At 52.9% G+C, this 15,534-nt stretch overlaps 2 protein-coding genes across 4 annotated transcripts in view; one reads left to right on the forward strand and one right to left on the reverse strand.

The window, feature by feature from the left end:
- Positions 1-2,813, forward strand: part of RUSC2 (RUN and SH3 domain containing 2) — a 54,238-nt gene extending 51,425 nt beyond the window's left edge. For all 3 annotated transcript variants that reach the window (XM_083702557.1, XM_083702555.1, XM_083702556.1), the window contains one exon: positions 1,343-2,813. In XM_083702557.1, coding sequence (XP_083558683.1) covers positions 1,343-1,523 — 181 coding nt within the window. In that variant the 3' untranslated portion in view covers positions 1,524-2,813. The remainder of the gene's footprint in view (positions 1-1,342) is intronic.
- CIMIP2B (ciliary microtubule inner protein 2B) lies at positions 2,720-15,001 on the reverse strand. Its single transcript, XM_083702929.1, has 7 exons — positions 14,754-15,001; positions 13,537-14,185; positions 11,657-11,871; positions 10,156-10,319; positions 8,674-8,812; positions 5,408-5,632; positions 2,720-4,275 (listed from the first exon to the last, which is right to left on the reverse strand). Exons 2-7 carry the CDS (start codon positions 13,602-13,604, stop codon positions 4,178-4,180), a joined length of 909 nt encoding a protein of 302 aa, XP_083559055.1. The 5' UTR covers positions 13,605-14,185; positions 14,754-15,001; the 3' UTR covers positions 2,720-4,177.
- Between the last annotated feature and the right edge of the window lie 533 nt (positions 15,002-15,534).

A 15,534-nucleotide genomic window follows, 5' to 3' on the forward strand; every position in this document is an offset into this window, starting at 1 on the left:
CTTCCTTTATGGTTTGCACCCAGGCCTTGTGGCCGATGGAAGTGGCCCCAGAGGCAGCTGGTGGGCTGTGGCCGTTGTGCCCTGTGGGAGAGGAGGACCCCTCGTCTGTGTAGAACCCCCTCCATGCTGCCCCACTGCCCCTCCTCCAACAGTCGGTGGTGACCGTGCAATCCCGGAATGTCACAGTTGGAAGGGAGCCCCAGGGAACATCTAGTCCAGCCCCTACCAGGCAGAAATCACAGCTGAAAGAATAGGGGCCCCCAACCTCCCCAGCCCCTGAAGGAGCAGGTGTGCAGCCTGGGAGTCATTTTGGACTCACAGCTGTCCATGGAGGCACAGACTGCCTCACCAGAGTGGTGCATGCTCTGGTTATCTCCTGCTTGGACTACTGCAATGCGCTCTACGTGGGGCTACCTTTGAAGGTGACCCGGAAACTACAATTAATCCAGAATGCAGCAGCTAGACTGGTGACTGGGAGCGGCCGCCGAGACCATATAACACCGGTCCTGAAAGACCTACACTGGCTCCCAGTACGTTTCCGAGCACAATTTAAAGTGTTGGTGCTGACTTTTAAAGCCCTAAACGGCCTCAGTCCAGAATACCTGAAGGAGCGTCTCCACCCCCATCGTTCTGCCCGGACACGGAGGTCCAGCGCCTTCTGGTGGTTTTCTCCCTGCAAGAAGCCAAGTTACAGGGAACCAGGCAGAGGGCCTTCTCGGTAGTGGCACCCACCCTTTGGAACGCCCTCCAACCAGACGCCAAAGAAATAAACAGCTATCTGACTTTTGGAAGGCAACTGAAGGCAGCCCTGTTTAGGGAGTTTTTAATGTTTGATTCTATTTTTCATATTCTGTTGGGAGCCGCCCAGAGTGGCTGGGAAAACCCAGCCAGATTGGCAGGGTATAAATAATCGATTATTGTTGTTGTTGCAGGGCATAAATAATCAATTGTTTGTCAGTGTTTGAAAAAAGAAAAGGTTCTGACCTCCTCCTTTGCCTAGTCCTCAGACCTTATTTGGCACAAAGAGTCCTTAAGAAAGAGTACTTTGCCGAATGCTGCTTTTATCCTTAAAACGTCTTCTTCTCCAACCACGACCGACAGCTTCTATAAACACCAAACGCAACCAGCTTTCTACCCTCCAACCAGCCCACACCACACTAACATTGACCACTCTATATATATATACAAGTATAATTTGGTGAACGGTTGCATGAGTCATTGTAGGTCGCTGACTCCTGCTGACTTAGTTCTTTTAGCATTCAAGAAACAGCAGCCAATATTTTAGCCGTGACATTGTTGTTGTTGTTTTTGTTCCCTCACGACCCCCTCCTTCCCTCCGCAGCGAGGTCAAGGCCCTCTGCCACCACATTGCCACGGAGGCCGGGCAGCTGAGCTTCCAGAAGGGCGACGTCCTGCGCGTGGTGGGCAAGGTGGACGCCGACTGGCTGCGCTGCAGGCGAGGGGCAGAGAGCGGCTTGGTGCCCATCATGTACGTCACCCACATGGAGGACGAGGACTACTGACGGGGGCCGGGGGCGGCCGGGGAAGCCCAGAGAAGCCCAGACCCACGGAGCCCGGCCGTGCCCCCCCAGCAAGACAGTGTCGGGCGCACAGGCGCCTCCTCCTCCTCCTCCTGATCCCATCTCCCGATCTCCTCGCTGTGAAGGAATCTCAGAAATCACTGCTGCTCTCCGCCTTCGCCCCCTGTCCTGCCAGGGGTCTCCTGTTGCCAAGTGTCATTGCTGTGCATGCTCCTCTCCTCTCTTGCCCCCTTCCCCCCAACAAGGAACTCTTCACCTGCTTCGCCTCCAGAGCTCGTCCGGCATAGACCTTCGGCCGCCAGGACTGCCGCTTTGTGTTGCAGGGGGTGGACTGGATGGCCCTTGGAGCCCCCCCTTCGTAAATAGGGCGGTGCAGCCAACCTCCAGCATGCATTGCTCCGCCTCCATCTCCTGGTGAAGGGGGCTTTCCTGCAAGCTGCCCCCGGTGGCGGCAGGTGGCATTGCAGGCGGCCCTGCCCTAGACATGCCCCCTCTAGAACTGTGTGCTAACATATATTAACACCCCTGTTGCATCTTGTGGCCCCCGCCACACCGCAGGGGCAGCCGGTGGGAAGGGACCTGTGCCCCGGGGAAGGGGCATCTAGCTTCAGAGGGAGGGAAGGAGGGGGTGGGTGGGGTCCCCCCCGAGGGAAAATAATCCCGCCCATGTGTCTGTGTGTCTGTGTAGTGGTTTGGTAGGGGTCCACGGCCGTTCTGTGTTAGAAGTAGGCTCGACGGTGGGCGATGCCCACAAAGGGGAATCAAGGGTGGTGGGCAGAGGGCGGCCCTTCCAGCCGCAAGGGGCTGTCCCCCCCCCACAGGGTCCAGGGTCCTGACCCAGCAGCAGAAGAGCACTGCTGGGGTCCCGAGAGGACATCCAGGCGGTGCTGGTGAAACTGCCTGCCCGTGTCTGTAACAGGGTGGGTGGGAGAAGGGTTTTCTCTGGGGTTAGGGGCTCCTCGCCATTCTCCCTTTCCGTTGGGGGGTGGGGCGGGATGGGGGTCCTGGTCTCCCGTGTCTCCCCCCCCCCCGTGTAGCCAGAGGGCAGTGTTATTGCCAAGACCAGCTAGTCGGTCGGTCAGTATTGAGGGGCTGGGCTGGGGGATCCCGCCTTGCCCTCCCCCCAAGGGGTGGCTGCTGTTGCGAAGTCAGAGGCTCCTGCGGAAAAAGGCGCCATGTTTAATTTGTACTTCCGGCGTTAGAACAGGGTGTCTCGCCTTTATTTATTTCTTTATTTATGACGCATATTAATAAAAAAAGGTGCTGATTAAAGAGCTCCTCTCTGCTGCAGAGACGGTCGATACACCCACCCACTTCCTGCGCAGGGACCTCAGGATTGGGACCCCCCCCCCCGATGGACTCTGAAGCCAGGAGTGGAGGAAATCTATGGGGCGGCTCCTCCACCTGGCTGAGCCTGCAGGGAAGTTCTGGATATGGCAGGCCTTGACGCAACTCCTTGAGGTGGTAGAATAAAAGACTAATTGGAGATCCATTGAAGGATAGAGAAAAATAAGGTTGAAGGCAAAAAGGAGGGACAAAGTGGGTTGGGGGGCAGCAGCTGCCCTTTGCCCAGCACCCAAGTGATGCCCTTGGCATAGAATCAGAGAATCGTAGAGTTAGAGGGACCGTCAAAGGTCCTCTAGCCCAACCCCTGCAAGGCAGGAATCTCAACTCAAGAATCCATGATGGATGGCCACCCAACCTCTGCTTGAAAACCTCCAAGGGAGGAGAGGCCCCCACCTTCCGAAAGAGACTCTTCCACTGTTCGACAGCTCTTATTGTCAAAAAGTAAGAGGGAAAAAGGAAGTCTTCCTCCATTTTTGGGGGCAAAACCAACATTTCTTGCCCCTACCCCGAGTTGTGGAAGAAGTGACTCTTGACCAGTGCTTCTGGAGCAGATTTCTGGAAGGCGAGAAGAATCAGAGAGGCTTTTGCTGTGGTTTCTGCGTTGCAGGAGGGTTGGGCTACATGACACTCCCAGCTTTCAGATCCCATGGTTGTGATTCTCCCGTCCCCTTCCCCTCTCCTTCCCCTCTCCAGGGTGCTCTGGCCCAGGGCGTCAAAGGTGAGCTGGCCATAGGTGTGGCCATATTATCTAAGTCTTATAGATGCCCTGTAGGCCTCAGCCCCACATGCCACATTCCCCTCTCCCAAACTGTGCAGAACGGACGCTGTTCTTAAGACTGCCTTGCACCCGGTCATTTCAGGCTGCCTGGCCCAGGGGGGTCCTCTCCCAGAGAGGCAGCTGGTCTGGCAAGAGGAAGGTTGGCGGGTGAAGAGGGTTCTCCAAAGGGTGTTTCTGGGCTTCCCAGAACCTGACTGAACCCTCTGGAAGAACTGGGACCTTCCTGAGAAACAGACCCCATAGATTCAGAGAGCTGGGGGGACCAGAAGGCTGTCGGGTCCACACCCCCCCCAGTCCAGAATAGGGAGCTGCCCGTCCACTGGCATCCTTTCATCCCCCCCACCCAAAGAAAGTCCCCCCAGGGATCCTTTGTCTGAGGAAGAGGGGGAGTTGAAGGCTTCCTCTTCCATCTTCCATCCTGGCTGTCGGTTTCCCTTCCTTACACCACACACACAAAGCAAGGGGGCAGAAGCGGCTCCTGGAGGGGGGGGAGTCCCAGAGAGGGGGGGCATCATGGCTGCCCACCCAGCACCTGCTTCTCCAGGGTGCTCTGGCCCAGGGCGTCAAAGGTGAGCTGGCCGTAGGTGTGACCAAACTGGAACTTGTAACCTGCAAGGAGACACACAAAGGCCTGAATGGAGAAAGGGGGCACCTTCACTGCGATTCCTGCCTTTCGGGGTTGGGCTGGATGAGCCTTGGGGGTCCCTGCCAACTCTGCAGTGTCTGCCGATGCCTCCTCCTCCAGACCAGAGCATTTGGGGAAGAATAGCAAGGGCTTTCAGGAAGCTGGAGCAGAAGGCAAGACCCCTCCAGGCCTGCAGAGCTTCTCAACATTTCTCCAGTGAAAATAGGGACATCCCATTCCATAAGGGTAATTTGACTATTTATACCCCACCCATCTGACTGGGTTGCCCCAGCCACTCTAGGCAGCTTCCAACATATATAAAAACATAATAAAACATCAAACATTTAAAAAACCTTCCCTATACAGGATTGCCTTCAGATGGCTCGGGGGTCAGATAACTCCATAAAAAAGTAAAGGGACCCCTGACCATTAGGTCCAGTCGTGGCTGACTCTGGGGTTGTGGCGCTCATCTCGCTTTACGGTCGAGGGAGCAGGTGTACAGCTTCCAGGTCATGCGGCCAGCAGGACTAAGCCGCTTCTGGCAAACCAGAGCAGTGCACAGAAACACCGTTTACCTTCCTGCCAGAGCAGTACCTATTTATCTACTTGCACTGGCATGCTTTCGAACTGGTGGTATCCCCACCCAAATAATGTCATACAGCTGTGGGACAGCCAGCTGGCATAGATCAAACCCCCATTAGGGGCACCTCATCACAGCTTTGAAAGGTCTGTAAAATTTACCTCTCCCTGCAATGAGAATATTTTAAAGAAGACCCCCCCCCAAATTCTAGCAAATATGAGGTTCCATAAGAACATGCTGGATCCGGCCAACGGCCCATCCACTCCAGCCTCCTGTTCTCACAGGGGCCAACCAGATGCCCGTTATAGGAAACCCACAAGCAGGATTTGAGCCCAAGAGCAGACCTCTCCTCTGTGGAGGCAAGAGCCTAGTCCTCATGGCCAGCAGCCCTGGAATAACTTTCCTTCCTGGACTGGTCCAAGCCTTTGTGACAGCTCCTTTTCCTCAGGTGTCTCCACAGTCAAGCCAGGTCTCCGTGGGTTGCAGCTCCCACAGAGGAGAAGAGCATGAACAGGTAGGGCAGACCCCCAGCTAACCTGGAACGTAGCCCCTGTAGTGGGGCAGGAGGCCCGTGTCTGTGGGGTAGGTCTTTGTCAGGGGAGGGAGGGCATCGCCACCTTTCTGGGCATCACGGCTGCTTCCAGAAGGCCCTTGCTTCTGCCTCCATCGCATCCGGTCGAACTCTGCCAGAGCTCGGTGGGTGATGACTGGGTAGCTTGCCCCAATCAGATACTGGGCGCGAGGGATGAATCCAGTGAAGCCTGTGTTGCAGGAGTTGAGAGAGTTAGACCCACCACAGAAGCCCACCCCCCTCCAGAGCTGGTGGGGTGTATTATTATTATTATTTTACAACATAAAAACACAAAATGCGTAACTGAATACTAAAAAGACTACACCTCTCCAGTCATATTTAAAAGGCCATGGATTGTTTCATCAGCCCAAGGCCTTGTTATCGCTACCAAGTGGCGATAGCGACGGCGAAGAAGACTTTCTTCACCGCCTCTTGCATCTGCAGACAACAGCAGCAGGAGACTTTTTCAGGTGGTTCACAATTTAGCAGAACCACCTGCGACATCGGGGCCCAGTACGGGCCACATGTTCTCCTGCAATGATTTTGCAAAGTTATTTGCAGATAAAATCGCTCAGATTCGGGAAGAAGTAGATTCCACCGTGGGAGCAGGGCCGGGGCGGGAGAGTGCTAGAGTCCTGTCTGGTCAAGTTGTGTGGGATCAATTCCAATCTGTTACCTCCGAGGATGTGGACAGGCTGCTTGGACGAGTGAAGCCAACCACCTGTCTCCTGGATCCTTGCCCATCCTGGCTTATAAAAGCTAGCCGGGAAGGACTGGGCGATGGGCTTCGTGGGGTGGTGAATGCTTCCCTCCGTGAGGGAGCCTTCCCAGACCCGCTGAAAGAGGCGGTTATTAAACCCCTTCTTAAAAAACCATCTTTAGATGCGGCCACAATGGCCAACTATCGCCCAGTCTCAAATCTTCCATTCTTGGGCAAGGTGATTGAGCGAGCGATTGCCAAACGACTCAAGGCACGCCTGGAAGAAGCGGACCATTTGGATCCCTTCCAGTCAGGATTCAGGCCTCACCATGGGACTGAAACTGCCTTGGTCGCGCTGGTTGATGATCTCCGGTGGGATAGGGACAAAGGTGAGAGCTGTTTCCTAGTTCTGCTGGATCTCTCAGTGGCGTTTGATACCATCAACCATAACATCCTTCTGGACCGTCTTGAGGGGCTGGGAGCTGGGGGCACTGTCCTACAGTGGTTCCGCTCCTTCCTCCTGGGCCGTGTTCAGAAAGTGGTGGGGGGGGATGAGTGTTCAGACCCCTGGGCTCTCACTTGTGGGGTGCCTCAGGGTTCTGTCCTCTCCCCCATGCTTTTCAACATTTACATGCAGCCACTGGGAGAGATCATCAGGAGGTTTGGGCTGGGTGTTCATCAGTATGCAGATGATACCCAGCTCTACCTCTCTTTTAAATCAGAACCAGTGAAGGCGGTGAAGGTCCTGTGTGAGTGTCTGGAGGGGGTTGGAGGATGGATGGCGGCTAACAGATTGAGGTTGAATCCTGACAAGACAGAAGTACTGTTTTTGGGGGACAGGAGGGGGGCAGGTGTGGAGGATTCCCTGGTCCTGAATGGGGTAACTGTGCCCCTGAAGGACCAGGTGCGCAGTCTGGGAGTCATTTTGGACTCACAGCTGTCCATGGAGGCACAGGTCAAATCTGTATCCAGGACAGCTGTGTACCAGCTCCATCTGGTACGTAGGCTGAGACCCTATCTGCCTGCAGACTGTCTCGCCAGAGTGGTACATGCTCTGGTTATCTCCCGCTTGGACTACTGCAATGCGCTCTACGTGGGGCTACCTTTGAAGGTGACCCGGAAACTACAACTAATCCAGAATGCGGCAGCTAGACTGGTGACTAGGAGCGGCCGCCGAGACCATATAACACCGGTCTTGAAAGACCTACATTGGCTCCCAGTACGTTTCCGAGCACAATTTAAAGTGTTGGTGCTGACCTTTAAAGCCCTAAACGGCTTCAGTTCAGTATATCTGAAGGAGCGTCTCCTCCCCCATCATTCTGCCCGGACACTGAGGTCCAGCTCCGAGAGCCTTCTGGCGGTTCCCTCACTGCGAGAAGCCAAGTTACAGGGAACCAGGCAGAGGGCCTTCTCGGTAGTGGCGCCCCCCTTGTGGAACGCCCTCCCATCAGATGTCAAAGCGATAAACATCTACCTGACATTCAGAAGACATCTGAAGGCAGCCCTGTTCAGGGAAGTTTTTAATATGTGACATTTTAGTGTATCTTTTATCTTTGTTGGAAGCCGCCCAGAGTGGCTGGGGAAACCCAACCAGATGGGCGGGGTACAAATAATAAATAATAATAATTATTATTATTATTATTATTATTATTATTATTGAGGAAAGTTTTCACCTGGCATCTAAAGATCTGCAAGGAAGGCGCCCTGGGAAGAGCTTCCCACAAAGGGAGCCAAATGTGACCTCCGGTGTGTAACCTCCTGGTTGCCAAGTATCAACTGAAGGGCTTGAAGGTTCTTCCCAGTTGCTCCTTGGCAAGGAGAAAGCCTTTCAAATTGGGCACCAGATGCCCACCCCATGGGGTTTCCTTCCACTTGAGAGCTCCCAGTCAGAGTCCCCAAGAGCAGCCAATCGGACCCTTTGGCCAGAGGTCTTCCTTTGCAGCCCCACCCACCTGTCCAACTGGAGGTGTGCAGGCCAAGAGAGATTCTGATCCAGCCCTGATCCAAGGGCTAATGGTAAAGGTAAAGGGACCCCTGACCTTTAGGTCCAGGTCATGTGGCCAGCAGGACTAAGCCGCTTCTGGCGAACCAGAGCAACACACGGAAACGCCATTTACCTTCCTGCCGGAGCGGTACCTATTTATCTACTTGCACTTTGATGTGCTTTCGAACTGCTAGGTTGGCAGGAGCAGGGAGCTCACCCCGTTGTGGGGATTCGAACCGCTGACCTTCTGATTGGCAAGCCCTAGGCTCTGTGGTTTAACCCACAGTGCCACCCGCATCCCTGATCCAAGGGCTAAAAGTGACCTTAAAATCCTTGCTCCATTTACTTTACAGGGGCTTGTTCTGTTTTTTGAAGGATGAAAATAGCAACAGGTGGGGGTAGTGGAGGAGAATGAGCAAGGTCACGGTACACCTGGAGGTGGAAGGTACCCCTAACTTGCCCACCCACACCCACCCCACATCTGCCAGAGGTGCTTCTTGCATTGGGAGAAGATGCTGCAGCCTGGATGGGGGCAGGCAAGCCTCACCTGAGATGAAGTGCCTCTGTGGGTTGCTGTCTTCCAGAGAGTAGGGCGATCCCTGGGGCCGGAAGGCATAGCGAGACACATATGGAGCGGCAGCTTTTGACACGGCGGTCAGGGGGGTCTTGCACTTGGGGGTGAGTCTCTGTGGGCACCAGGAGGGTCAGAGTCAGGTCCAGGCATGCATCTCTTTGCTGATTTTATTGAAACCATTTGCAGCCACCTTCCATTTCAAAGAAACACCAAGGCATAGGAGACAGGGAAGGAGAGGGGGGGACTTTAAGGCCCCTCCCTAGATAGATGATAGAAAGATAGATGGATAGATAGATAGATAGATAGATAGATAGATAGATATAGATAGATAGATAGATTCAAGGGCAAGGGCAACCTGGGAGCCTCACAGACATGGCCCTGGCAGATTCAAGGGGGATGTGGGGGCCCCAGACCTTGCTACCCACTTATTTATTCACTTACTAATTTTTTAAAAATATTATATACTGCTTGATCGTAAAGAAGAAACCCTTAAAGCAGTTTATGAACAGAGAAGCCAAGAAAATGGGGGGGGGGGATGCAACAATACTGTAAAAAGAGTTAAAATGCTAAAAAGAGATTAAAATGCACACCAGCTTTCTAAGCATCTGGATTGGCTTGTCTAAACAAGAATGTTCTCAGCAGATGCCTCATAGGGGCCAGACAAGGCGCCTGCTCGGTTTCAAGAGGCAGGGAGTTCCAAAGTGCAGGTGTCAAGTTCTTACAAATATTGAACGGGCATTATGTGGCACCTGCGGTGGTGCCCATTACGCCAATCAAAGGGGCCGAGTCTATAGCCTCCAACATTTCTCTGATGAAAATTAGGGGCATCCTAAGGAAAAGTGGGACATTCTGGGATCAAATCAGAAACCGGGACGGCTTCTCTAAATTGGGGACGTCCCTGGAAAAGAGGGACACTTGGGGGGTGTCTGTGATTGATTGATTGATTGATTGAGTTTATATACCGCCCTATACCTGGAGGTCTCAAGGCGGTTCACAGAAAAGATCGCAATAAATAAAATCAAAAGAAGAACAATAATTCAATAACACCTCCCCCCCCGAAAAGAGCCACATTTTGTGCATGGGGGGGGGGGAGGAGAGGCAACCTCATAGGTAAACTGGTCCCAAGTTGTAAATGAGATGCAATGACGTGCTGGCAGACCAGCCAGCCAAGGCCCCGTCTCCAAGTAGGGCTGGAAATGCCCCCCCCCATTGGAGACCCTGGAGAGGTGATGCCAGTCAGTCTAGGCCAGAGGGTGCCCACCTGGTGCCCTCCAGATGTGTAGGGCTGGTGGAGTTCAAAACAAAGGTGACGGTGCTTCTTTCTAAATTTGTGCCTGCATACAAGTGTTAGCACATGCAAATCTCATGCAGGTTTTTTTGGTGACATGTAAGTGCCCCCCCCCCGGCTGCCACACTTGCCCACGAAAGGGCTTGGCCCTCAGGTGTGCCACGTACGTGAGACTCCGGCTTGGTGTCCTTCGGAGACTCCCCTCCGGCCGCCTTGCAGGCCTCCCGCTGCCCAGCTCCCCTCAGCAGCTGCCGGGCAAACTCACTCCTGGCCTCTTTGCAGATCTCGCTGTAGGTCTTGGCAAAGTGGTTTTGGGCCCGAGGGATGAATCCTGCCAGGACACAAGACGTGTTTCAACAGCCCAGGCAGCATAGGGTGAAGGGAGAGAGTGTGTGGGGGGGAGATGTAAAAGGGGGGGGGCTTGGGTCAGGTGTGGAGGAAGGGCAAAGCAGCTGGCAAGGTTGGCAGGTGGAGTAAATCAGGGAGGCAGCCCCTAGCATTTAATCTTTATTGTCTCCAGAAACAGACGGACACTCACTCTGAGACCTGGGATTAAGGGCACGATACAAGGAGCCTCAAGAAAAATATGCAGCCTCCTCGTGAGCAAGAGAGCTCCACACCTTCTCCCTGAGAAAGGAAGCTCTCCATTGCCACTGCCGCGTTTTCCTGGGCTTGGGGAATATTCTGGGGTGGACCAGAGCATGTGCCCCATTCTCTGCTTTGCTTTCTCTATGAATATGTGTGAGGGACTGACCCAGACTTCAGCCTGAACTATGGGCGGGAAGAGTCGCTGGCACCTCTGACCCTTCTCTCTCATAAAATTTGCACACGGCTTGTTTGTGCAAAAGCAGCGACCTCCAAGGGGCTTATGAAAACGACAAAGCAATAAGATAATCAATGAGAAAAATTAACGACAGAATTACAAAGGACTAAAAACAGATTAAGGACTTGGCTACATTAGTAAGGAAACAGGTATTTGAATGTGCTATATACATGCAGCACCAGATGGTGCCAGAGAGCAGGAAATTTTAAAACGCAGTTTTCCATAGATATTTTTTTCTTTTGTTAAAACGATCCATTTCCTGACTTACTTATAGTGTTTTCCTCCCGTGTTTAGATCCACCCTAATACGCTCGTCAATTTTCTGAGCATCTGGCTAGGCTCTTCTCGGGGCTTCTTCCCACTTAACTTTCACCCCGCTCTTACCAGAGAGATTTCTGAGCTTTAAAGCTCTGTGTCCAAGCTGTGTTCTTTGCTTCCCCCTAGAATTTCCCCTGCCAAAACCCGCTCTTTAAAGCAGAAGCACAACCAACGAAAATCTGGGTTTTGCGCTCCTTACCCCTTGCTCCGATTCAGTGGGAAAGGGTTTTCGAGGGGAAAGTGCAGAGGAGAGTTAAGTGGGCATAAGCCCTAAACAAAAATCATTTTTAGCAGGAGTCAAGAACACTACAGTGAAACCTCCTGCCTGGTTTTTCCATCCCACCCTTCCTCCCAGAGGAGACCAGGGCGGTAATCCAGGGCCAGCCCTCCATCCCCTCGGGGGCCACAGCCATCTGCCTCTGGCCCCTTTGAGCTTCCCCTGCCCTGCCCAAATCAGGTGCCAGCCGCTGCTGCAGCCCAGACCTGACTGAGGGACCTCCTGCTCTCTTCCTTCCCCCCGGAGTTTACCTGTGTAACCTGGGATGGTTCTGCAGCCAAGCAGGGGGAACTTTCCTCCGCTCTCGTTCTGCTCCGGAGGCTCCTCTGTGTCTCTGGGGGAGCAGTTGGGCTGCAGGATTAGCCGGCCAGAGTGATCCGCCTCGGGGCTAGTGAGCAGCTGCGAGGTCAGTTTCCCATAAGTCTGGCCCAGCATGAACTTGTAACGGGGGCAGTACCCGCCGTAGCTGCAAGGGGGCAGGAGAGCGTCAGGGGCAAGGGAACGTAGCAATCACGGAACACAAGTATGTGGGACAAGAAGCTACAGTTAGAACAGGATATGGAACAACTGATTAGTTCAAAATTGGGAAAGGAGTAAGACAAGGCTGTATATTGTCTCCCTGCTTATTTAACTTATATGCAGAATTCATCATGCGAAAGGCTGGGCTGGATGAATCCCTAGCCGGAATTAAGATTGCCGGAAGAAATATCAACAACCTCAGATATGCAGATGACACAACCTTGATGGCAGAAAGTGAGGAGGAATTAAAGAACCTTTTATTGAAGGTGAAAGAGGAGAGCGCAAAATATGGTTTGAAGCTCAACATCAAAAAAACGAAGATCATGGCCACTGGTTCCATCACCTCCTGGCAAATAGAAGGGGACGAAATGGAGGCAGTGAGATATTTTACTTTCTTGGGCTCAGTGCAGATGGTGACAGCAGTCATGAAATCAAAAGACTCGTGCTTCTTGGGAGAAAAGCAATGACAAACCAAGACAGCATCTTCAAAAGCAAAGACATCACCTTGCCAACAAAGGTCCGTATAGTTAAAACTATGGTTTTCCCAGTAGTGATGTACGGAAGTGAGAGCTGGACCATAAAGAAGACTGAACGCTGAAGAATTGATGCTTTTGAATTCTGGTGCTGGAGGAGACTCTTGAGAGTCCCATGGACTGCAAGAAGATCCAACCTATCCATTCTGAAGGAAATCAGCCCTGACTGCTCACTGGAAGGACAGATCCTGAAGCTGAGGCTCCAGTACTTTGGCCACCTCATGAGAAGAGAAGACTCCCTGGAAAAGACCCTGGTTGTTGGGAAAGATGGAGGGCACAAGGAGAAGGGGACGAGATGGTGGGACAGTGTTCTTGAAGCTACCAACATGAGTTGGACCAAACTGCAGGAGGCAGTGGAAGACAGAAGTGCCTGGTGTGCTCTGGTCCATGGGGTCACGAAGAGTCGGACACGACTAAACGACTAAACAACAACAACAAAACACAAGACTGTCGCTGGATCAGGCCAAGGTCCCATCTAGCCCTACGTCCTGTTCGGTTCCTGGGTGACCCTCCCCTCCCCAGGTTTCCTGCCGGGTTGCTATGGCAGCTGCTGTACACAGAGAGGGTAGCGAGAGAAGGGCAGCCTGATGGAGCTGCGCGGATGAGGAACGGGAGGGGGGTAGAGAAGGGTTGCTGTGCTGCCAGCTCTTCCTCCCCCCCCCCCCATTGTGATTCCTGCCCCACCCAGCAGAAAACCTGCCAAAGGGGACCCTTTCCCTCTCCTGGTGTCGGGAAGAAGCCGGGAGCGCACAGCACACCTGCACACCGATTCCACACACCTACACATAGGTGCCAACTCCCTGGGTGCCCAAACACCCACAAAACTCCCCATGAAGGGGCCAGGCACCCACAAATTTCAGGGCCAGGGCCGTGCACGCTTCATGGCGCCCCCGGCACCCACGGTCGCAGGGCCAAGTTGGCACTCCTGCCCCCCCCCCCCAGACCCGCAAGAGTGTGAAGAGACGCAGGTATATAGCCTGATCCTCACGCGCAGGAAAAGAGCCGCTGGAGAAAGGGCAGTGCCCCGACTCCCTGGGCTCCCAGGAAGTTCTTCTGCCGGCTGCAACCTCTGCCCTTACCCGGGGATGTAGTGCGGCTCCGGGGTCATCAGAATCTGGCTCGCCTTGGGGGCGAAAGCTGTGGCCATGACCCGTGTCGGCTCTCCGCGTCTGCCCAGGAAGGAGCGCCGAGCCAGGACGGGAAGGTGCTCGCGGTGTGATCTGGAAGGGCAGGAGGCGGAGAGGTGGAGCCTGTGCCCAGGGAAACTTAAAGCGCAGAGAAACACAGCCGGCCTGCCAGGCAGAGGGACAAAAGCAAGCAACCCCGCCCCTCCAATTTGGGGGGAGGAGGAGGAGAAAGGGCAGCAGGGGAGTCTCCTCGGCCCCTTGGTCTTTGCCTCACTTCAGCTCAGGCGCAGCAGCTGCTGGAGCTCTGTGCGGAAGGGGAACGGGCGGTGGCACACAGTGGGCAAGGTGCCAGGCAGGGCTCTGAGTGCCCACCACCCCAGCCATCTGGGCCCTGGACTCCTCCTATGGCCCTGGGCAGAAGGATGCTGATTAAAATGCCCTCTGTTCTCACGCTGATCTTTTTCAAGGGAAAAGTGGCAGTGCCAGGGAGCTGTCTGGCAGAGCCACCTCCAAACAGCAAATCTTGGGCAAGGAAGGGGGTGGCTGGCCTGGCTTCATCCTGGCCGAGTGGGAGGATTGGAACCCTGGTCTCTCCCAGGTCCTGGGCCCCACACTCTCCCCCCCCCCAATTTTTTTTATTGATTTTCCAAAATTTATAAACACACAAACAAACATAAATCCTAACTGTACTTAGTCCACTCTTAGTAACATTGTTAAGTGTCTTCCTCAAATCCCCCTGGCTGAATTTCAATATATATCATTGTAACAATTTTCCAAAACAAGTTTCTCATAAAATTTACTTAATCACTTAACATCTTTCTTTGTTTTCATCTTTACTTTAAACATATTATTCTATAACATCACATATTTAAATCCTAAGCCTATCTGTTATTTGCAAGTATTTCTATTTAAATTATCTTAGCATATTTAACTAAACAGTCTTTGCATTTCATCCATTCCTCCTGGTACTCCTCCTCCTTCTGGCCGCGGACTCTTCCAGTCAGGTCGGCTAGCTCCGAAAAGTCCATCATCTTCATCTGCCATTCCTCCCCTGTTGGCACTTCTTGTGTTTTCCAGTTCTTAGCTAGTAAAATTCTAGCTGCAGTTGTGGCATACAAAAACAATCTAACATTTTTGGGGGGCAATTCCAAACCTGCTATTCCAAGAACCTGGGCCCCACACTCTAACCACTACACTCCGGCTTTGTGAGTCAGAGGCAGGATATCACCCTTCCCCTTCTCTCCCTCTAACTCCCCACCCCCACCCCCACCCAGCCTGGCTACTTTCCATAGGTGCAGCACAAGCTGTGCCCCATGGGCTCCTTCCAGATTCAGGGACCATTTCCACCCAGGACCAGTCTCAGGGTCTTTCCAGGCTTGGACCTTGGAGGGCACCTCCCTTGGGCTCAGTTGGGCAGCGTGCCCAACCCGACTACCTACCCGACTCCTTGTGGTTTGGAAACTCAAGGATGGATGCATGCATTCTGATCCCTGCAGACCAAACTAATGCAGCAGCAGCAGCAGGGGGGGGGGGGAATAACGTGGGGGAAATAATATCCTTTTATGGGTAGCAGGTTCACAAAGCAAGGAATGTTGGAACTGCTCTGGGCCGGAGGCCAGCAATGTCATATTGGGAGCAGCCAGCAGGATTTTTTAATATATATTTTAAAACATTTTTATTGATTTTCCAATAGAAAACATCCAATTAAATATCTGATCATAATACTTCAATAAAAAATAAAAATATAAATAAAATAAAAAAGATCAAATAATAGTCCAAATTGTATTTATTAATTTCTTGGGGCTCCCCACGGTCTGGATCTCTGGAGCATATCTCCGCCTCTTAGTCCTGCTTCTCCTTGTCGTTTCTATATTTTCCACATCTCAATATTAACGCTTGATCATTTTTTGTCCCTGGGTCCAGGATTCTCATTCATTCAAACACCATATA

Source organism: Podarcis gaigeae (genome assembly GCF_964106915.1).
Source record: "Podarcis gaigeae genome assembly, chromosome: 11".
Classification (NCBI taxonomy): domain Eukaryota; kingdom Metazoa; phylum Chordata; class Lepidosauria; order Squamata; family Lacertidae; genus Podarcis; species Podarcis gaigeae.

Excerpts from the sequence above, each read along its gene's own strand:
- CIMIP2B (XM_083702929.1), bottom strand. The coding sequence starts at position 13,604 with ATGGCCACAGCTTTCGCCCCCAAGGCGAGCCAGATTCTGATGACCCCG. Across the intron at positions 11,872-13,536 it reads GAGCCGCACTACATCCCCGG|CTACGGCGGGTACTGCCCCC; the intron begins GTAAGGGCAGAG and ends GCCCCCTTGCAG. Across the intron at positions 10,320-11,656 it reads AACCATCCCAGGTTACACAG|GATTCATCCCTCGGGCCCAA; the intron begins GTAAACTCCGGG and ends GTGTCCTGGCAG.